A 22,269-nucleotide genomic window follows, 5' to 3' on the forward strand; every position below is an offset into this window, starting at 1 on the left:
GGATCACCTTGACCAGCATGTTGACGGGGTATCGGGATCATCTTTCCACCGATGTTGATGATGCTTTTTTCGGCTGACACGTAGACTATTTCTTTTTCCAACTGCTCGTACATCGTTTTAGGATACTTCAACACGTCGGTATAATAATCGACATTGAGTTGGGATTCCATCTTTCTAAATGATAGAGTTACAACACATTTTTAGCCTCTCTCCGCAACTCTCACAATTTAATTTTTTTTTACAAAATATATTTTTAAAATTATTCGTTGTTTCTAGTCAGGGAAAAAACTTCCCATACAATTAAAATCATGTTACAAAATATATTTTAACTATTATGAAAAAATTTTATTTACAGATTTAAAAAAAAATTATTCCTTTAACCATTCAGCGCATGCTAAAACCTTACTTCTCGCGCAATGTCCCTTTTGTAGAGGATGAAACTTGCAAGAAGTCAACGATTTAGGGAAGTTTAAGACTTCCACTGTTTCTAAGTTGAATTGCTGCTTCAGAAATTTTTTTTTTTGACTGCAGTTAACATAAATATGACTGTATCTATTATTAACGGTTGTTAGATGAATTTTCATCAAGATATAGTCAAAAAGTCCTTCATCCCATTTAAGATTATGGAGATTCTTAGCAACCCAAAGCATTTGCACGTAATCTTTGTCTGTCAGCTCATCGCTAGAGAATGGTGGTTTGTAGAGGGAGTGATATACTCTACCTGTATTTAAATCGAAGCAGGCCATTTCCTTAACTACATATATCCCACTTTTAAACAGAAACCCCTCAAAATCTAACACGCAAGAAGCCATAGTAATATTCTTACCAAGTTGATGTGAGAGAGTTGCGGAGAGAGTGCTTATATCCAATTGAACCGGAGAACTGAGTGAAGCAATTCTGTCTATCTCGCAGTTTATATACTGCAGTTGTCGACGATTAGCTTAGTATACGAATATACTATTAAACCCAAAGTTCAACTGATATAAGCGAACTAGTAAGCTGTTAAATAAATAAAAATGAAAAAAACTGCTGCACACGAGTACGCTTCATCAGTAGATTCGTGTATGCGACATCACCACTGTCATGTGTTAATTAATCAGTGAGTGCACTTCACTCAGTTCTTATAATCGAGTACGAGTTTAATCACTGTCATGTGTTAATTGATCAGTCGTCAAAGTAGTAAGCGTTATCATCGCATGTACAGGGTAATGAGTATGCTTCATCACGTGTTGTTTAATACAGTCGCTTCGGGTGATAATTAAACACTATCAGTCGGGTGAGTGATGCATCACTCTTCTCACCAATACTTCACTTCTCTTTTTTAAGTATATTGCTTATCAAGGTGTTATATTCAGTAAGGACCGCTCTGTTATCGGAATGCGTCACTGCGACAGAGTGGACAACACGGCTAATAGCGTACATGATAAAAAAAAAAAAAGTGTCTTGTTCTCACTCTTTGATTTGATTTTAACAAGTCGACAGCTCTTTAATTGTAGCAGTGGTCAGAATGTCTGAATTCGTGAGAGATAGCATTGCTACAAATGAGAGAAAACGTGCTGCAAGCGAGGATGTAGCTGGTCCAAGTGGATATGTAGCAAAGAAGAAGAAAAAAGATGTAAGTTTTTTTTAAATTACTGTGAATTTCTTTACGATTAAATTTTTATTTCACATTACGATTTAAATTCACTAGGACACAAGAATTCAAAAAAAAAAAAAAAATATTCAGTTGTGAATGATTGACTCATGTATTAATTTATACATTTGTTACAATTAACAGCTCTCGTTACATTACCTTTTTTATTTGTTTTTTCAGCAGACTCAGTATAGATGCTGCACATGTGAAAACCTTTTTCTCATAATTAGTGATCTTATACAGCATCAACGCTGTATGAGTCACACAGGGGCAGAGGTGATCAATAACGGATTTTCTCGAAAGATGTGTATTGTGTCACCAACAGTGCGGCAACCACCCACTGTTCAGCCAGAATATATATCTTTGAACAGGTTGGCTGCTATGCTAAGAGAAGAAGGATGGGTAGCGAGTTCTGACTCGTCTGTGGTAATTTATTATTATTTAATTAATGTAAGATTCAATTCATCACTTTTTTTTTCCACTAATTACATGTTTGTTTGTTTTTTTTTCCCTTCTTTATAGATTGGTGAAGTATCAAGCGATGTAGTTTGGCCAACACCTAACACGTTAGGAAGTGAGCGTTGGGAAGCCAGCGATACTTCATCGGTTGTGGAGGTAATTTATTATTAAATTTTAGGAAACCGTCATTTTACTAGATCGTCATTTTGCTAATTGCATGACTTCTTTCTTTATAGATTGGTAGAGCATACCCACCAAGTCAGAGCAGTGAGACGTTGGATTTGTTAGAGGTAAGTCATTAATATTACTCTTGCATTACAAAGAATTCAATTGCTTTTCGTTGACTCAAAAAAAAAATGTTTTTTTTTTCTCTACAGTATCCAACGCAGGAAATGCTACCTAATCATGGGGTTTTTGAGGAGGAGGAGGACGAGATCGCATCCATCGATTTCGATGACTGGAGTGACATAGATTGAGCAGTTATGTCTCTGTGTGAATGGTATGAGTGAATGATTTTAATGAAAGGTTTGAATGAATGTATGAACTACGGGGAATAGGTCCGAGATAGTCTTGCAACCGTTAACTGCCACGGTTTGCGAGCTATACACCTTAGTTCGGTAATTTTGGAGTGGCGTCCAAAAGCAAAATTTCCCCATCATTTTTTTTTTTTTTTTAAATCTATCAATTAAATAATTAAACTTTTTTTTTCCAGACATTTAATTGCTTATCAGTGTGACGATAGGGATGACCACTTCTCATGTCTAATGCGTCACCACTCAGTGTGACGATAGGGATGTCCACTTCTGTTATCTAATGCGTCAACACTTTGGGTCATCGCGATGATTCATTGTTATCTCTCTCTGAGTCGTGATAAAAAGTGTACTGCTTCACAAATCTTCTCATTTCGTATTTGGTCACAGTAGTGTCAAGTCTTCAAGTTTAGTTTTGTCGAGTTGATTGAAAAATGAGTGCAAACGATATAAGCGATGGGGAAGAATTCATTAATGAGTGTCTGGATCCTGAATTTGTGTCAAAGGCAATGCTAAAAGATCTAGACAAGGATACGATGGAGTTTGTGAATCAATGTTTAAAAAGACCAATAGAAGCTGGACCGAGCGGAACGAAAAAGAAGATGAAGGGGGTAAGTCAATTATTATATTTTTTTCCCTATCCAGATTAAATTTAAATGTAAGTCGATTGATTTTTAGGGGTGACCCATTTAAATGTATGTTTTTTCCGTTTAATTTAAATTGTTTGTTAGGGGTGACCAGAAAAAGACAAAATACAATTTTTTAAAAATACAGAATTTTATTAATTTAAAATTTTTGCTGCTTTTCGTAGCAGCATGTACATCTGTGAAGTTGATAAATTTATCCCTTTAATAGTAGGAGAATGATTTGCGAAAACGCGGACATCGTATGTTGCATTACAACGAGTAAAATATACATTTCCACCTAGTGGCTCGGAATGCGTACAATTTTCGAATTTCATATGTGTTGGATACATGGAATAGGAACTGAGACATAGTAAAAATAATAATAAAATCAGCATAGAGGATATCAGTCCTTTTTGAATTCGATTTATCCGTTCTCCTCGCACTTCCAGTTCATAAGTCCAAGACGACGGTAAATCTATGTCGGGAACGCTCGTTTTCCAAATAACACCTCTTCTGTTATTTTTTTCATCGTAGGCAGTAGCTTCGATCTGCTCGTTCAGAACGTTAACCATCGTTTTCTCAAGTGTTTGTTTTTGATTAATGTCTCGGGTAGTTCTATAGACTGCAACGCTTGTAAGAATTCTTTCTGTCCACTCACGCCACGCTTCTTGTTCGCACTTGCCACGCTAGCGATGAGTTCGGTAATGTTAGTGTTTCTCATTGACCTCCCTTTATATATCAGCTCGCCACTCTCGTTCCAGTTGATTACTTTAGGAAAATTTTTGATATGTTTCAAAATTTCCTCTGCCGAAGACTTATACGATTTTGGAAATTTCATTTCATTCCATTGTTCCACTTTGATGGGGGGTTTGCTGAGGTCTCGCTCATTAGTTTCTTCTTGTTCGGTCAGAACTGGAGAATTATTTTCGAAAACCGAGTTTCTTTTGTGCAGAACACGTTGATACATTTTAAATTTAATGTCGTCGGGCAGAGTGCTATCAAGAATTTTTTTCATTTCCCGATCTATTTCCGACAACTGAGGTTCTTGAATAACGTGACGGTTATATCTTGCCTCTGGCACGAGGACCACTTTTTTTGCAAATTCCATTATTTCCCGATAATGCTAGACAATAAACTAAGCGCGGTCGGAAGTAATATTCCAAGGAAACCGCTTCCTTTTTGTAGCAAGACGCGCTTTTTCTTGAAGAGAGGTAATTTTTTTGAAGCAAGTTTTCTCAGAGCGACTTTGTGTTTTTGAAGCTTAGCTTTCTGTGACTTTGTTACTGGAATGTTCCCGCGTAGCAGATTCAGCGCACATTCACACACGATTTTCAACTTCTCATTCGTTAGTTTCTTTGGCAGCTGTTTTCTTGGGCATTCGCAGAGTGATTTTAAGAGTTGTTGCCTCCGCAAAGACATCTCGTGAAATAGTCGATCGAAACAACAAGTTCAGTCTTTTAACCACTTTGCATAAGCTTGAGCTTTTGCTAGAGCACAATGCTTGCGCATTCCATAGTGATGAGAGCAATGTTGACTCGTTTCAGGCAGATCGGTCACGTTAGGACATAAAATGCAATCTAAATCGATGACTTCCAATCCGTATTGTTTTTCGAGCATTTGACACTTGCTGTAACCCTTGGCGTAAACAACATTAAACTTTTTAACAAAGTCTTTCAGCGTGGTTTCGAGGGTACGAAAAGGTAGATCACCTCTCTCCCACGCTAAATTATGCAAATTATGTGTGAGCCATTTCACTTGATGTCGGTCTCTTGCATTCAGTTGCGAGAACTCGTACGGTGCTCGATAAATTCCGTGAAAAGTCTCGATGCAGTTCAAATTACAATAGGCCAACTCCTTTATCACAAATGTTCCGTCAGAGAGTCGGTAACCCTCAACGTCTATTACGGCAGTCATCGTGATAATGGGTCTCGACTCTTTATCGACGGGGTTGATATACGTATTGAGTTTGTGTTGGTAACACGTTAGTGCGCAGTCGCATTTTCTCTTCTGTCTCCTGACGCAAATCTATCAATAGATATGAATACGAATCTTTCGTGGCATCGTTATAGGCCTCTAAAAAGAATTTCAATTTCGAGGGATATAATTGGCGACCTAAATGACTCACTTGGTTCAGATCTCTCCTGTTCTTAAACAGAAATATATAGTGGGCGTTGAGTGTAATCTCACGCAATCCCTTATGAAAAAAATTTTGCGTAATGAAAAATACCGATAGATTTCTGTGATGACTATACTTGGTGAATAACTTGGCCATCCTCTGTTCTCCCGAAAGTTCGCTTAAAAGGTCATCGAATATCAATAGAGCATCCGTTATGCCTTCGAAATCGGTGTCGTCCCTGAATTCCACGTTATCAATCTCGTCGTGAAGTTGTTGAGCTTCTCCGTAGAACCATATCACTCGCTTGGGCTGTGGTTCGATAAGTTTTTCCCTATGTTCTAAGAATTTTTTTAAAAAGTATGTTTTTCCACTTCCACTGGCACCAGCACAGACTGCCGTGAAAGGGTGATGTAACTTTAACAGAGACATGGTAAATAATGACACGATTTTTTTCATGTAAGTGGTTTTTATTGAACAAAATTTTTCGATACAAAATTATACACTCGCACGTCATTATGCTTACTGAATCGCGAAACAATTGCTTTCATGCTCTCGCCCTTACATTTACAAAAAATATAATATATAACGTAATGTCCACACACTTTGCTGTTGACCGACTGCAGCGCCACATCGTTGTAGGTGAGTCGTTTGTATTTGCTCAGAAATGAGTTGATTTTCCCATCCACGAATTGTGAGGGCGGTCTTCCAAAAGAGTCAAAAAATTCAGCTGTCACGTTGTCGTGCAGGTATATTGCTAACCAGTGGCTTCCTTCCTCTGTATGAACGTCGGTGTTAACCACGAAAGCAGCTGGATACTTGTGAACGCCGTTTGGTAAAGTGTCGCTCGCGAATACATCTCTGAATATCTGCTTTGTGACTGGATTTGATGTCAATGCATTTTTTATCTGCTCGGAGTCCATTTAACTCGAGAAATCACACAAAACACTTCTAGCTTTGGTTATCTCGATCAAGTTTTGAAACTCGCCGTAGACTATCACAGAGATTGTTTTTTGAAGAGCTTTGGAAAATTTCAGTTCGACGCGCAAATTTCCTTGTCTGAGTAGATGTAAATGTCCGCATTCACTCTGGTCGGGAAGCAAAGAGAAACAAAACAGTGCGTATCCTCTTTTGAACTCTTCTCTCGTCAGATCAATGCCGCGATCTTCTCCAGATCTAAACAAGTTGTTGTACGCTCTTACTATGTTCCCCGTCGTGAAATTCGGCTCCAAAGCTTTGTGAGGGACCGGACGGCCATCGACGTACACAGATATGAAATTCAAGTCGTAATGTTTGAATTCAAAGGGGTTAGTATTATATGTACCGTTATATGCCTCGTTATCCACTAGCCCGATCACGACTCTGTTTGGCATCGGTCCCAGAAAAACGTTGTCTTGCACAAAGGACATGTTTCCTTTAGCAACGGAGTATACTTTACAGATCACTCTGTTGATCGGATACTTTGCCGTAGTTTTTTCCAGAGCTTTAGCATGTCCTATAGCCACAGCAGGACTTACTTTCACTTTTCGCACGAATAGGCTAGCGTGGTCTATCACTACGTTGTAATCCTCGGCCGCGGCCACTAAGCAGAACGAAGGTTTCGTGCGCACCAAACGCACCTTCATATCAACGAGATTGAGCAAAAGTCTCTGTTGAAAAAATAGCGAGCAGTGAAGTCTTCCCATCAGATCGTATGATCGACTCTTGGCGATGTATCCACCTCGTTTTTTCATTCCTTCATTGTTCTCGAGATTGTTCATGTATCCAGCGGTGTCTTTGATATAACCCTCCATAGCGAGGGGTCCATTTTTAGCGTCCTGGCCATAATTCAGCAGAGTCTCAATGTAGGCGCGATAAGGGTAAGTGTGGGAAGAGTTTGTGATGTTCCGACCGTTCAGAGTGATGTCTATCTGAGAAAACAATGAATGTAGAAGCAAATTTACTGGTGCCACTAGCTCGTTTTCGGGCAGTGGCGTATCGTCTCCTTTCGTCACTCGCACTCGAACATGTAATTGGGTAGCAGACAGGTCCATGTAATTTTCAGCGCATCCAGTCACGTTGAATTCCAAAGGAGCACCAATATCCTTTATGCTAGATAGAGGTAGAAACTCGATCCATTCACCTCCTTCTATTGCGGTCTGTGTGGGTGGAAGCGAGAAGAGATCGACTTCGCTCTTCAGGCATTCGGACGAGTGTTCCATTATCATAGCCATGTTAATCGAAAATGTCAGGTGTTGACGCTTTCCTCACTCTCTTGCGAATGACTCTATTCTTCACTTTACGCTTTCTTTTATGACCGCCTAACATCTTCTTGAGCTTTCCAGAGGCCTTGTCTGTCAGCATTCTACCCGCTTCTTTCGCTCTCTCGGTTGCAGCCATTCTAGCGTCTCTTCCCTGAACCAAATCGTTGGCGAAATCTACACCAGAACGAAGCACTTGTTTGCCAAGCGCTCTCGCACCGCTCTTGAACAGGGGAATAGCTGACCTGAAAAGAGAGCCGAATATAGAACCGATACCATATCCGCGCTGCAGGTTTGAACCTTGATAATATGAGAGTCCATGACCGGCTTGATTGAGGTAGTGGTGCGTCACGCTATCGACGCAGCATCTATATTGCTTATATGGCATTTTCACAGATGTTTCAATCGGAAGTGAAGTTTCACTATCACCTTTCCACGCTCGAATGATACAAAACGTCCCGTGTGCGTCTTTATATAAATGTGAATCGTCTCGAAAGTTTTCCTCGCAAGCCCAACGTAGTGACCCCTTTCAAAAGAGGCGTTAACGATCTCTCCGTCTTGGCCCGTAACCTTGACAATTTTTAACAGTGGCGAGTAAATGTTTCCAACAACTTGGGGTTCAACAATATCACAATATACGTATAACAAGCGAAAGTCTAGTTTAACGTCCGACACTGAAACACCTTCGAGGAGAGGACCCTTTAATTCACCAGGTTCGAATCCCAGGATTTCAGCTATGCCGGAGTGAAGAATAAGTCTGGCACTTTTCTTGAGGTTCACTTTAACTTTTCGCGTGTTGCGGTTGAACGTTATAACTATCTTATCTTGAAAATTTTGAGAGATGGCTTTTATCAATTCTTGAGTAGTCTCGTAATAACCACACGGGATTCTTCCACTCTTAAGTAATCCTGTTCCAACATCGAATTCGAAAGAATTTGTTTGTTCCGTGATGTTGTGGAATGCGTGAGGAAAGATTAATTCGGATAAGGCAACCTCGTAATCCGAAGAAAAACTGATTGAGTTTGGCAACTTCACCACAAAATTCGAAAGCTTGTTTTCCGGGAAAAAATCAGGAGAGGCGTCGCTGGGGAGGGTGATGTAGAAGGAAGACATCTTTTTCAAATAATGGGCTGCTTCCGCTTGCGTAACCGATATTTATAGCTCGACCCACGAATTAAATTTGTCGGGATAATTTTGCCACTTCACCAAGAATTCCGTCTTTCCTTTATTCTTTCTCTTTCTGATCACTTTCTCGATGGGAAAAGTCTCTTCGGGTTTCGCTTTGACCATTTCTTCTGCGTAAAATGTTCCCTTGATTCTCTCACCCATCAAATCCTTCAATCTATAGACCGGTATTTCTCTCGCCACGCACTCGTCAACCACAAAGATTTCGTGAGAGAAGTTTGATTCGTATCCTTTTTCAAACAGATGTTTCGAGCGAGCGATGCGGACGTGGTCACCCACTTGAAATTTTATCGTTGTTTTTTTCGGTGTTTTCGCGTACAGCGTTCTCCAAACTAGGTCCTCGTTATGTTTACCGACCTGAACGGGTTCCATCTTGATGCTTCTGTGATAAGTTCTGTTGTAACTAAATAAAAAGTCCTCGATGACGTCCACATACTTGTATGTGTTCTTGGCAGTAAAGTATTTCCACATTCGTGTTTTAAGCGATCTATTAAAACGTTCTATAACGGCTGCTTTCACGTCATCGTTTTGAGAAGTGAAAAATCTCACTCCTTGCTTCTTCAAAAAGTCTTGAAACACTTTATTGAGAAATTCTTTTCCTTTGTCAGTCTGAAGCACGTCTGGTTTCCGCTCGGAGAAAATATTTGAGAAGGCCGTGGTAATGTTTTTTCCAGTTTTATCTCTGAGTGGGGCAGCCCAAGCATACTTTGAAAACACGTCTATGCATGTCAATAAATATTGATTACCGTCATTATAACGAGCGAGACTTCTCATGTCAACGAGATCTGCCTGAAACTGTTTATCGATACCGGCTACTATTGTTCTGTTGCGTGGGAACTTTTTCTTTCTGTTCCTGTGTAGAGTGTAGCTCTTCTCTCCTTCTAACCATTCCCGAATTTTTTTTCTAGATTTTTTCGTAACATGTTGTATAGAGTTGACACCCCCGAAGCTTGCGGGTTGCTTCGGCTCCCGATAAAACTTATCCATGAATGGTTGTCATTCATACTTGCAATATGCTTATATATTTATTTATTATTTTATTTTATTTTTCATTACAGGATAATCGCCACCTCTGCGAAACTTGCGGGAAATGCTTTGCGTTGAGGAAAAATCTCAACCAACACAAGAAGATCCACATGGGAGAAAAACCGTTCAAATGCGAGCGCTGCCCGGTTGCATTTACCAGGAGCAACGACTTGAAACGCCATATACTAAAGAAGCATCGGCAGGACGGAGGATCCAGCAGAGCTAGCGGATCACCACCACCCAACGGACCGCCACCACCTAACGGACCACCACCACCACAACCCAACGGACCACCACCACCTAACGGACCACCACCACCACAACCCAACGGACCACCACCACCTAACGGACCACCACCACCAGAGCCTAGCGGATCACCACCACCCAACGGAGCCCTCAACGACGTCTTCGTGACTCACAACATCCATCCCGATGAGGGTCAAGATCGGGACATGCATCTCTTCCTCATCAGCGTAAGGGATAGGCTTCTCTCCCTATTGAGAGAAGCTATTCATCGTCAACGTGCCATCAAGTGGGACGTTGTGGTCACAGCGGTGTTTTCGCGAAGAGGCGCGGATGGTGAAGAGGAGTTGACTAACGCATACTTACGCAGCAAGATGGCTACCGCTCTCGCGGCTGGAGTACTCGAGACGCAACTGGGTGTAGCCTTCGAAAAGGTGGAGAAATCTACAGAAGATTTCGAAGGAAGCGGCAGCGGTTGGGTTCTTGATCAGATCATCTGCCTCGAGCTCAACATCGCTCGCTACCAACCGCTGGCGCCAGCGAGCTACATTCCACTCCCACAGTGGATAGCTCGCAAAAAAGCTGTCCTCAACATCAAGAATCAAGATCAAAAGTGTTTTCTTTGGTCTGTACTCGCTGCCCTACATCCAGTGGCTAGAAAAGATAAAGCCGAGCGAGTTAGCAAATACACAAATTATGAGAATGAGTTGGATACTCGCGGTCTGATATACCCAGTGACTCTCGAACAAATATCCCGGTTTGAAAAACAGAACAACATCACAATCAACGTCTTCGGCGTGGAAGGCGAGGAGATATTCCCAGTGAGAATTACACATGAGAGGATGCCTCGGCATGTTAACTTGCTCCTCATCATGAATGAGGAAACATCTCATTACTGCCTCATTCGGAACACCAGCAGACTTTTTTCACGCACCACTGCGCACAAAGAAACTTGTCACTATTGTGACTATTGTCTGCAGAGGTTTTCTTCTGTTGAGACCCATGCAAAACATCTCACCCAGTGTAGAGAGCATGGTGCACAAAAGGTTACATATCCCAGTGAAGACGAAAAATGGATGAGCTTCAAGAATGATGCCTTTCAGTTACCGGTGCCCTACGTTATATATGCAGATTTTGAGGCCATCTTGCCAAAAGTGGAGTCATGCTCACCTGATCCTGCCACTTCCCATTCCATGGCGACATCGCTTCACCGTCCATGCGGTTTCGCATATGTGGTTGTTGGTCCCGATGGTGTGGCTCTCAGGAGACCCACTGTATACAGGGGAGAGGACAGTGTCCATGTATTTCTGGAAAGCATGCTGGAAGAAGAGAAGCTCATTTTGGAAAAAATCAACAACCCGGTGCCCTTGAAGATGACCATCGAGGAAGAGAGACGCTTCCAGAGCCAACAGATATGCACTAACTGTGGCAAACCTCTTGGTAGTGATCGGGTGAGAGATCATTGCCATGTTAGCGGTACATACAGATCAGCGTTACACTCCAAGTGTAACCTGCAGCTCAAGATGGCAAAGCACATCCCGGTGATTTTTCATAACCTGCAGAATTATGATGCTCACTTCATCATGGAAGGGCTTGGTCGGATCAAGGAGAAGCGGATAGAGGTCATTGGTAAAAACATGGAGAAATTTATCTCCTTCAGTTTGGGTCACCTCAGATTTCTGGATTCGTTCCAGTTTTTATCCGCTTCTCTTGATACCCTAGTGAAATCTATGAACCCCGGTGACTTTATAAATATGAAAAGAGCCTTCGGTGAGAAGACACCGCTTCTCCTTCGTAAGGGAGTTTATCCTTACGAATATATGACCTCCATGGATAAGTTTGACGAACCGGTGCTTCCCCCCATAGAGGCCTTTTACACCTCCTTGGGTAGGGAAAACATATCCACAGATGACTATCAGCATGCGCAACTGGTGTGGGACACCTTCCATATGCTGTCCTTAGGTGACTATCACGACTTGTATGTGGAGACAGACGTGTTGTTGCTTGCAGACGTCTTTCAGAATTTTAGAAAGTTGTGTCTGAAAAACTATAAAATTGATCCCGCCCACATGTATACATCCCCTGGTCTCGCCTGGAACGCCTGTCTGAAGATGACGGGCGAAAGATTGGAACTTATAACAGATCCAGACATCCACCTGTTTCTCGAGAAAGGCATCAGAGGAGGGGTTTCATGCATCACTAGAAGACACAGTCGAGCCAACAACCCAATGGTTCCAGGATTCAACCCCGGTGAGAAGAAAAAATGGATCATATATTGGGACGTCAACAACTTGTATGGCAAATGTATGATGGAACCCCTCCCAGTGAGTGATTTCCGGTGGATGACGTCTAGTGAAGTGGAGTCAACAGACTTCAACATCATCCCCGATGATAGCGCCAAGGGGTACATTTTGGAGGTTGATCTTGAATACCCGGTGAACGTTCACGACCTCCATAACGATTTCCCTTTGGCGGCTGAAAACGTGAAAATATCCGGTGATATGTACTCCGAGTACATGAGGAAAACCGGTGGGCCATCGAATCCGTGTGTCAAACTAGCTCCAAATTTGAATGATAAGGTCGCGTACGTCATCCATTATAAAAATCTGAAACTCTATACAGCGCTGGGGATGCGAGTTACAACGATTCGTCGTGTCCTCGAGTTCTCTCAGCGACCATGGCTCCGCCCGTACATTGCATTCAACACCGAGAAGAGAAAGGGAGCCACCGGTGATTTTGAAAAAGACTTCTATAAGTTGATGAATAATGCAGTGTATGGGAAGTCGCTGGAGAATCTCAGGAAACATAACAACATCCACTTGGTACACAAGGAGAAGAGAGCAAAAAAATTAATCGCATCCCCAGCATTCGAAAGCTTCAAGATTATTAATAAAGACCTGGTCGTGCTAAAAATGAAGAAGACTGCCATCAGGTTGGATCGTCCGCTATACACCGGTGTCACCATTTTAGATTTATCAAAGCACCTGATGGCGGACTTCCATTATAATCACGTCAAGGAAAAGTACGGCCAGGATGCGACCTTATTGTTCACCGACACGGATTCGTTGTGCTACGAAATTTATACCGATGACATTTACGAAGATATGCTGAGAGATTCCCACAAATTCGACACATCTAACTACCCCGGTGACCACAAATTGTACAGCGAGAGAAACAAGAAGGTCATCGGGGTGATGAAGGATGAGACGGCAGGGAAACCGGTGATCGAATTTGTGGGACTGCGTCCAAAGATGTATAGTTTTATTACCGGTGACTGTGAAAAAAAGACTGCGAAGGGTGTCGTGCGCTCGGTTGTCAGTAAAGAAATCAGACATGCAGATTATCTAAATTGTCTGCGCAATAATTCTTTCATGAGGCACGACATGCCTAAAATTCAATCCCGGTGTCATGTGCTGCAAACCATTCAACAGCGAAAAATCAGTTTGTCGGCACATGATAATAAAAGGTATATTTTAGACGATGGCATAAGCACTTTAGCTTATGGCCATTGTAGCATCCGGTGATTTTTTTATATAGTTTTATTTATACACGTTGTTATTTTTCATAGTTTTTATATCTTTACAATTTTTTTCTGCATATTCCGGTGATTTTATTATATAATCATCTCTCGAATGAAAAGATAACTCCCTTCCCATCGTGATGCTCATCAGTAAATATGGATGTGGTGGCTTCAGTAGTGGTCTTCAATTGTGTGGTAATCTTCAATTAATATAGTTGTGGTGGCTTCAGTAGTGGTGATGTTTGATATTAGTGGTGGTCTGCAAAAGTGGTGATCTTCAATAAATATAGTTGTGTTAGTGAATGAACAGTGCTTCATGGACGCTGTATATATATTTTAATTGGTGTTGGGTTTATTTTTGTATATATATTATTTAATTGATTTTGGTGAAGGGTTTATATGTATTTTTTCTTTTGATTTTTATATTTTTGGTGTTGGGTTTTTGTGTATATATTTCATTTGCATTGATTGTGTTAGAAATAAATGGTTTTTTTTATTCATTAATCAAAGTTTCTATCGTCATTTGCGTATCTCATTGTTTTTTGGGAATGACCCCCTTAAAATCGGTAATTTATGGATGACCCCTCTTACTTAGGAAGATGTAATTAATCCCCCGAAAAAAAGATCTCTTTCGTGAATCAGACGTTTAAGAATACACCCCTTATCAGTTTAATAATAATCGTCGATAGTGCTTGGGAAAAAAGTAATTCAGCAATGACCCCCTCTTATGACCAAGTAGCTGCGGAAAGGGGGCAGCGTTGACGTCATGGGTTGGGAGTGATCAGACACTAAAGTTTTATTTAAGAAAGCCCCCTTATCACAGAAGAAAATGACTCAGGTGCTGGCTGCGGAAAAGGGGGGGATGGCTGCGGAATAGAAGGATGCGGTGGCTGCGGAATGGGGAATGGCTGCGGCTGCGGCGGCTGCGGTGGGGCAGAAGCCCCTTTTTGCCCCTACTAACGGTGAATAAGAGCGCACGTTCTTATAACCGTCTCATTTGCATATTTCCACCGAAGTCGCTCGTACCAGCGCCACCTATCGGCTGGCTTTTTTCCTGTCAAAAAAATTCCAGTGACCTAGCGATGCTATCCCTGCAAACAGTTTTTTATTTCGGTTTTTTTTTCCGGTTTTTATTCATTTTTTAAGTTTCTACGGACCTTTTGCCCACCCTGTACAAGGGGACAGTATAAAAATTTCTTATTTTTGTGACACACCGTATTTTCACGCTTAAAACTGGTACAGAGTAATTGTTGAACGCCTTTTGAGCATTTTTGACATTGAAACCATACTCCTACGACAAACGGTTGATGAGATAAAGGCAGCATTAACACTTACGGGACACCCTGTATAACATCTCAGCCATTTTTTCATCTCTCTGATTTCACTCGTTACAATGGAAATAACTCTTTTAATGTATAGGGTGACGAGAAGTCCTGGACACACATTTTAAAAATTAATAGCAAATCAACTAATTGACGTAAAAAAAAGTGTGATTTGCCCTATAACACTTGTCATGCCCTAGAGTTTTTTTTAAAAAAAGTTTAGAGAGTTTCACTCACAGGTGGCGCTGTATCACGAAAGCAGTAAGTCGACAGTAACACATAAAATGCAACATACAAACAGTGCATGACGATTTGCGTTACATCACCTACCACATTTCAATATGAGCGTTTTTTTTTTTCTAGCTCGGGCTATATCTAAACGGCTGAAAGGGTGCTCGTGTCGAAATATGGCAGTTTGACACCACGCAAATCGTAGTAAACATTAATTATGCACTGTTTGTGTTGCATTTTATGTCACTTCGAGTTTTTCGTTTTACAGCGTCATCTGTGAGTGATTGTTTTTTCAATTTATCTAAAAAAAAATATGGGCCGGGGAGTGTACAGCCTACAGCCCGCGAAAGGTGTTTCAGTAAAAAAAAGTATCAATACTAAAAGACTGACCATATTTCCTTCATAAAAATACGGAAATCGGGATCTATGGAAGCCATCGCCAAAAAAAATTCCGAAAGGAAGTGAAGTTGCTGATTATAGCCGAAAAAAAAAATTGTCAAAGGTACTTACATTTGCCAATTATAGCAAAAATTGTCAAGGGAAAGTAACGTTACCAACTGCCTTTAAAATTGCCAATGCCAAGAAATAGTGATCAAGTCATAATTGATTAAAATGTAATTCACCAAAAAAAACATGTCTGACAAATATATGAAATGATTATATTGATTTCAATCTAACTATAATTTCACATGATAATTGGAGTGATAATTATAATCCCAATCTCCTTGATTTCAATAAAAAATAGAAATTAAGTTAGTAATGTAAGATTCGTTGAAAATAAAAATAAAAAATGCGACTTTTTTTTTATAGTAAAGTCAGGACGGCCAAAATTACGGAAATGCCCCGTAAAACACGTGTTTATATATATATATATATTCCACTTTCCGACTCGCGAGTGGAAGAAATACCACATACAGCCGCCGACGCTCGTTTTTACGAACCTTTACTGATGTGAAAAATGGTTTGTAAAGTCGGAAGTTTGTAAATGGGAAAGGCGTTCAAAGAAATGTAGTATATTGTTTAGGACCACAGAAGATATTAGTTCGTAAAAAAGTGCAGTTCGTAAAATCGAGCGTCAACTGTATATGGAACGCGGACTGAAAAATTTGTGCACTTCTCACTGCTATAGGCTTGTACGATAAGCATTTTACTAATACTTATCATATATAATAAGTATTTTAGCTAATACTTATCATGATTACTTTTTATATGTCAACTAGCTATAATACCCGGTGCTGCCCGGGTTTTCTTCAGTTACTGGGAGGATTGAAAAAATGACAAAATATTATAAATACGTTATACAACGTTGCAATCAACCAATCAACGTTTGCCAACAATGTTTATGATACGACGTTTTTAACTATAGTTTCGATGTGGCGTTTACCAACAACGGTTTTGATAACAGCGTTAATTAACAATGTTTTTGATACGATATTTTTACAGTTTTTAGGTAAAATGGTAACAATATGGTAACGATGTTTTCCATTAATGGTTTTGCTCACAATTGCCCTCACTGTACTTTTTATAATGCCATTAGTTTACCCGTCGTGCGTTGCTGCGATCTCAGAAGAAAGAAAATTCAAAGAAATGAAGGAAAGGAAAAAAAAAACTATGCCAGAACCCTTCGCGGGAGTGTCATCATCATCCTTTGGTGTCCCGTAAGGGAAAAGCCTAGGCAAATTTTGTCCATTGCTCTAACATCAAGTAGTATGACATGAGTTGTCGGTCATGTGGATATGAAAAGAAACATTATTCTATGGAAATTCCCACAGTTTGTGGCCGCTCTGGAGACGAAAGTTATGGTATCGGTTACCATTATATTGAATCTCTGTATGTGGGAGATTATAGAAAACCGCAACCGGTAAAGGCCGTATCTGAAAATTTGAGGCTGCTCATGTCTGCGGTACCCGTTTCTTTAGAAAAAGAGCAGAGGAGGTCTCGGAGAGATATGGCCGAGAACTCAACAAGAAGTTATTAGATAGTAACAGGTTCGCTGTCTCTTTGGCTATCTGGTCTGCGAGTTCATTTCCCTGGAAATTCACATGACCAGGAACCCAGTAAAGGTTGATGTTGTTGCCCAATGCTTCCAAGTTATTCAGCGTATCAGTGCAAATATTTTACACACAGTTGAAACTTGAGAAAGTTTTCAAGAGCCAATAGTGCTGCTTAGCTGTCAGAGAAGATAACAATTTCTTTGCCATGATACCCTTTAGAAATCAGACTTTCAGCCCGTGTGGTTATTGCTGATACTTCAGCTTGAAAGACTGTGGTCGTTTTGCCTAGATACAAATGTATCTTATGATAGTCGTGATCCACTCCAAAGATGCGGAAAATTGCTCCAGCCCCAGTATCAGTAATCCTAGTCATCGGTGTAACACTCAATAACTCCTGTTGAGATTTTATCAATTATGTGAGCAACTTCATTTCTCCTGGGTATGTGGATAGTGAAGCATTTAGTGAAATTTTTTGTTTTGAAACAGGAGTCTTAACGGGAGTGTACTCAACAACTTCCCAAAGTTTCATGGCGATGGGATTACCTGTCGCGCGTTGCTGCGATCTCAGAAGAAAGGAAATTCAAGAAAATGAAGGAAAGGGAAAAAAATATTTTTTTTTTTAAACTATTCCAGAAACCATCGCGGGAGTGTACTCAACAGCTTCCCAAAGTTTCATGGCGATCGGATTACCCGTCGCGCGTTGCTGCGATCTCAGAACAAAGGAAATTCAAGGAAATGAAAGAAAGGTGTAGTGATTAACGATGATAAAATCTATTCAATTTATTTATTAAACTAAAACAAATCACAAAAATCACTACATACGCATGGAACGGACATACACATACGCGACAACATGTGACACCTCAACCAAAACACCGAGTGTCATCTCCAGACGGCTTTGACTTCTCTTCCAACCACAAGGAAAAATATGTATAATATCCGGACGGCTTTGACCGATTCCCCACAGGTAGTCCCCCACCAGCGATAGCGAGAGAACTACCTGCAAGGCAACCTGAATCTGACCCGTCTACCTGAGCGGGTGGTCATGAAAGTTTGGTCCTCGTCACTGGAAGTCTGTTGATCTTTTGAAGTTATTGTTGCTTGCTGATGCTTTGAACTTGTGGTTGCTTGCTGTGAAGTTGTTGTTGCTTGCCGTGAAGTAGTTGTTGCTTGCTGTGAAGTTGTTGTTGCTTGCCGTGAAGTTGTTGTTGCTTGCTGTGAAGTTGTTGTTGCTTGCTGATCGTTAGAAGTTGTCCGCTGATGCTTTGAAGTTGTTGCTTCTTGTTGATCGTTGGAAGGCTTGTGGGCATTGAAGGGCAGGTCATCACCACAGATGTAAGCCGGTTTGACTCTGTCTATGCTTACAGATACTGGTCGACCTTTTATTAGTATTTGGAACACCTTTTCTGATCTTGACAGTACTTGGTAAGGTCCCTCGTACGGAGGTTCTAGGCCTTTCTTCACTCTGTCCGTGCGGAGGAAAACATATGAGCAAGACAGCAGGTCCTTGCTGACAAAAACAGAATGTTTTCCGTGGCGAACAGTCTGTCTTGGGCTTAAATTTTCCATGGTGGTCTTCAACTGATCAACGAAGCTTGATGGATCTGGGTGATGACGACTAGGTACGAAAAACTCTCCTGGCAGCCGTATAGGTGCACCATACACCATTTCCGCAGTTGTAGCTTGCAAGTCCTCCTTCCAGGCGGCTCGAAAACCCAACAGAATCGTAGGAAGTACTGTTACCCAGCGGTTAGTTGCGTGAGCCTTGATAGCAGACTTAAGGTCTCGATGGAAGCGTTCTACTTGACCATTTGCTTGTGGATGGTATGATGTGGTCCTCTGGCGATTGGTTCCCAAGAACTTGGTTAGAGCCTTGAACAAAAAGGACTCAAACTGGACACCTTGATCTGAGGTGATTCTGTTAGGTGAACCGAACCGAGCAACCCATCCAGAATAGAAAACCTTGGCCACGGTGTCAGCAGAGCTATCCGGCATAGGGAAGGCTTCAGGCCATTTAGAGAAGCGATCCACACAGGTGAGGCAATATGTGTAGCCTTCTGATGGAGGCAAAGGGCCTACAATATCAATGTGGACATGTTCAAACCTGGCATCAGGTGGTGAAAATTCCCCATGTGGGCTCTTCGTATGCCGACTCACTTTAGACTTCTGACAGTTAATGCATGTACGTGCCCAAGTGGTCACGTCAGCCTTCAGTGCGGGCCACACGAAACGCTCTTGAACTAGTTTCACAGAGGCCTTCACGCCAGGATGTGACAGTCCATGCAAGGCAGTGAAGATGTCCCTACGCATCGAGGATGGAACCAGTGGTCGAATGCGTCCTGTAGAGACGTCACAGTACAGCTGAAGCTTTGATTCATCAACAGGAAGAGAGTGGATTTTCAAGGAAGTAGATGAAGGATTGGTGAGTAGTTGCTGAATATCCTCATCTTTGAGTTGTTTCTCTGCCATTCGTTTGAAGTCGGTGGGAGATGGTGTGTCTATGGAAGATATGGATATCCGAGACAATGCATCTGCCACAACATTTTCTGCACCCTTGATGTGTCGGATGTCTGTGGTAAACTGGCCAATGAAATCCAAGTGTCGAAGCTGACGAGGTGAGCATTTGTCAGTAGTCTGTCTGAAGGCATATGTGAGAGGCTTCTGATCCGTGTACAGGACGAATGAATGGCCTTCAACCATGTGCCTGAAATATTTGATAGCAGAGTAAGCTGCCAACAGCTCTCGATCATAGGCACTGTAATTCTTTTGTGCAGGAGATAACTTCTTGGAGTAGAACCCAAGTGGCTGCCAAGATCCTGACACACGTTGTTGCAAAGTTGCGCCCATGGCAATATCGGAAGCATCTACCACAATAGCCAAAGATGCTGCTGCCACTGGAAATGCCAAAGCTGTTGCATCTGCCAGATCCCGCTTAGACTTCAGGAATGCTTCATCGGCTTCTTTGGTCCAAACGATCTTCCTCTTATCGTTTCGCTTGGAACCCGCTAGAAATTTATACAGGAGCGCCTGCGTCTCTGCTGCTTTTGGAACGAAGCGACGATAAAAATTGAGGAGGGCCAAAAATCGTCGGAGCTCTTTGACTGTGTCTGGCTTTGGGTACTGAGCGATGACCGACACTTTCTCAGGAAGAGGTGCAACGCCGGTTGCAGAGATCAAATGACCCAAAAATCGAACTGATGGCTGCCCCAGAACACATTTAGCAGCATTGAGGCGAACTCCGAATTCTGAAAAACGTTTGAATACTTGGCGCAAATGTTCCTTGTGCTCTTCAGCGTTTGTAGATGCCACGAGAACATCGTCGAAATACGGTACACAAAAGGTGAAACCCTGCAACACCATATGTATGAACCTCTGGAATGTTGCAGCTGCATTCGACAGTCCGAAAGGCATGAAGAGAAATTCGAATAGCCCGAATGGTGTTGTTACGGCTGTTTTTGGAATATCCTCTTGTCTCACAGGGATTTGATGAAAAGCTTTTGCGAGATCTAGGGTGGAGAATATTTGTTTCCCCTCTAGCACCTGGAGACAGTCCTGGATGTGCGGAACGGGATATCTGTCAGGGATAGTGGCAGCATTTAGTCTCCTGTAGTCGCCGCATGGTCTCCAATCGCCGTTGCACTTGGGTACCATGTGCAGTGGGCTTGCCCAGCAACTTTGAGATGGTCGGCAAACTCCTTGGGCAACTAGATGATCGAATTCCCACTTGGCTGCACGCAGCTTGTCCGGTGGTAGCCTGCGAGGTTTTGATGCAACTGGCGGGCCTTTGGTCTCAATGCAGTGTTGGACGTCATGCTTAACAGCATTAAACGTTGCTACAGTCTCTGTCAGTTCAGGGAACTCGGTGAGAATTCGATGAAATTCACTATTGTCCCGGATGCATTTCACTGCTGGGGATGGTACGTCCGCATCAGCAATCTTGCAATGTGAACGAAGCTGAGTGAGTGGATCGATTAATTGACCGCGCCGAACATCTATAAGCAGTCCGAAATGCCGCAGAAAGTCAGATCCGATGATTGGACGTGAAACGGCAGCAACGATGAATGACCAATGAAATGCACGACGAAGTCCTAGGTCTAGTTTTAACAGTCGTTGACCGAAGGTGTGTATGGCAGTTCCGTTTGCAGCAAACAACTGAAGCTTGTCTGGCTGACGTCGGGAATCTTCTTTGCGTAGTGGCAGTACAGATACATCAGCACCAGTGTCTATGAGGAACTGCACGGAAGATGACTGGTCAGACAGATATAGCCGGAAGCACTCGAGTTTGCCGTCACTCCGAGTATCGAGTGACGGCCAAACTAGTTTCCCTGCTGGTTGAAACTGCAAGGCTGGACACATTTGGTTGCTTTTTCTTTGAAACGCCAGTGGTACCAGCAGTGCTGGTAATTTCTGTCACGACTGCTGGAACGCTGACGAGATCCTCGGCGATTTCTTGATTGGGATCGAGCACGCGCTTCGAGACGCTGCAAACGCGAAGAAATGTCCATTAGAATGGTCTGCATTTGCGAAGCTTCAGCTGACACCGCATGAATTGCAGTGGAGCTTTCCGCGGCGGCAAGTATGGCATCAGCCATTTCTGCCAATTTATCCAGGCTATCATTGGATATCGCTAGTATTTGCTGAACATTTGTAGGCAGCCGCTGGAGGAAAAGAGACTTCAAAATATCATCACTCACCCGTTGCCCAGCTTTACTTCGCATTTCCAGGAGAAGGCGTGATGGTTTCCGATCACCCAGTTGCAATCCAGAAATTAGGTCGCGCAACCGCTGTTCCTCCGAGTCCGCATACTGCGTGCACAAACGGTGTTTTAGCGTAGCGTAAGATGTTGCGGTGGGTGGGCTGGTAATAATGTCCCCGACAACAGACAGCTCCTCTGGTTGCAAGGCAGATACGATGTGATGATACTTGGTCACCTCGGCTGTCACTCCTGCCAGAAGAAACTGACTTTCCATCTGCCTAAACCAGATCTCCGGATTTGCTCGCCAAAACGGTGGAGCTTTAACGGAAACATGGGCGATCTCTGCCGAACCAGTTGCGTTTTCATCTGCCATTTTGTTTTGCTAAAATCCTTTGGTTGCCTGTCCTCTTCACAATATAGGTCACCAGTTGTAGTGATTAACGATGATAAA

The 22,269-nt window shown here is 42.1% G+C and overlaps 1 protein-coding gene across 1 annotated transcript; it reads left to right on the forward strand.

Annotated features, from left to right (window-relative positions):
- Window positions 1-2,800: 2,800 nt before the first annotated feature.
- Window positions 2,801-14,009, forward strand: LOC149063572 (uncharacterized). The gene is made up of 2 exons (XM_089255878.1): window positions 2,801-3,233; window positions 9,845-14,009. The coding sequence occupies exons 1-2, from the start codon at window positions 3,057-3,059 to the stop codon at window positions 13,577-13,579; spliced, it is 3,912 nt and encodes a 1,303-aa protein (XP_089112004.1). The 5' UTR covers window positions 2,801-3,056; the 3' UTR covers window positions 13,580-14,009.
- The last annotated feature ends 8,260 nt before the right edge of the window (window positions 14,010-22,269 follow it).

The sequence above is a fragment of the Pholcus phalangioides genome, unplaced genomic scaffold (genome assembly GCF_987345545.1).
Source record: "Pholcus phalangioides strain wild (caught in Gottingen) unplaced genomic scaffold, Ppha-v1.0 ptg000172l_1, whole genome shotgun sequence".
Classification (NCBI taxonomy): domain Eukaryota; kingdom Metazoa; phylum Arthropoda; class Arachnida; order Araneae; family Pholcidae; genus Pholcus; species Pholcus phalangioides.

Coding starts and splice junctions, on each gene's coding strand:
- LOC149063572 (XM_089255878.1), top strand. CDS start 3,057: ATGAGTGCAAACGATATAAGCGATGGGGAAGAATTCATTAATGAGTGT. Junction 3,234..9,844: donor CGAAAAAGAAGATGAAGGGG/GTAAGTCAATTA, acceptor TTTTCATTACAG/GATAATCGCCACCTCTGCGA.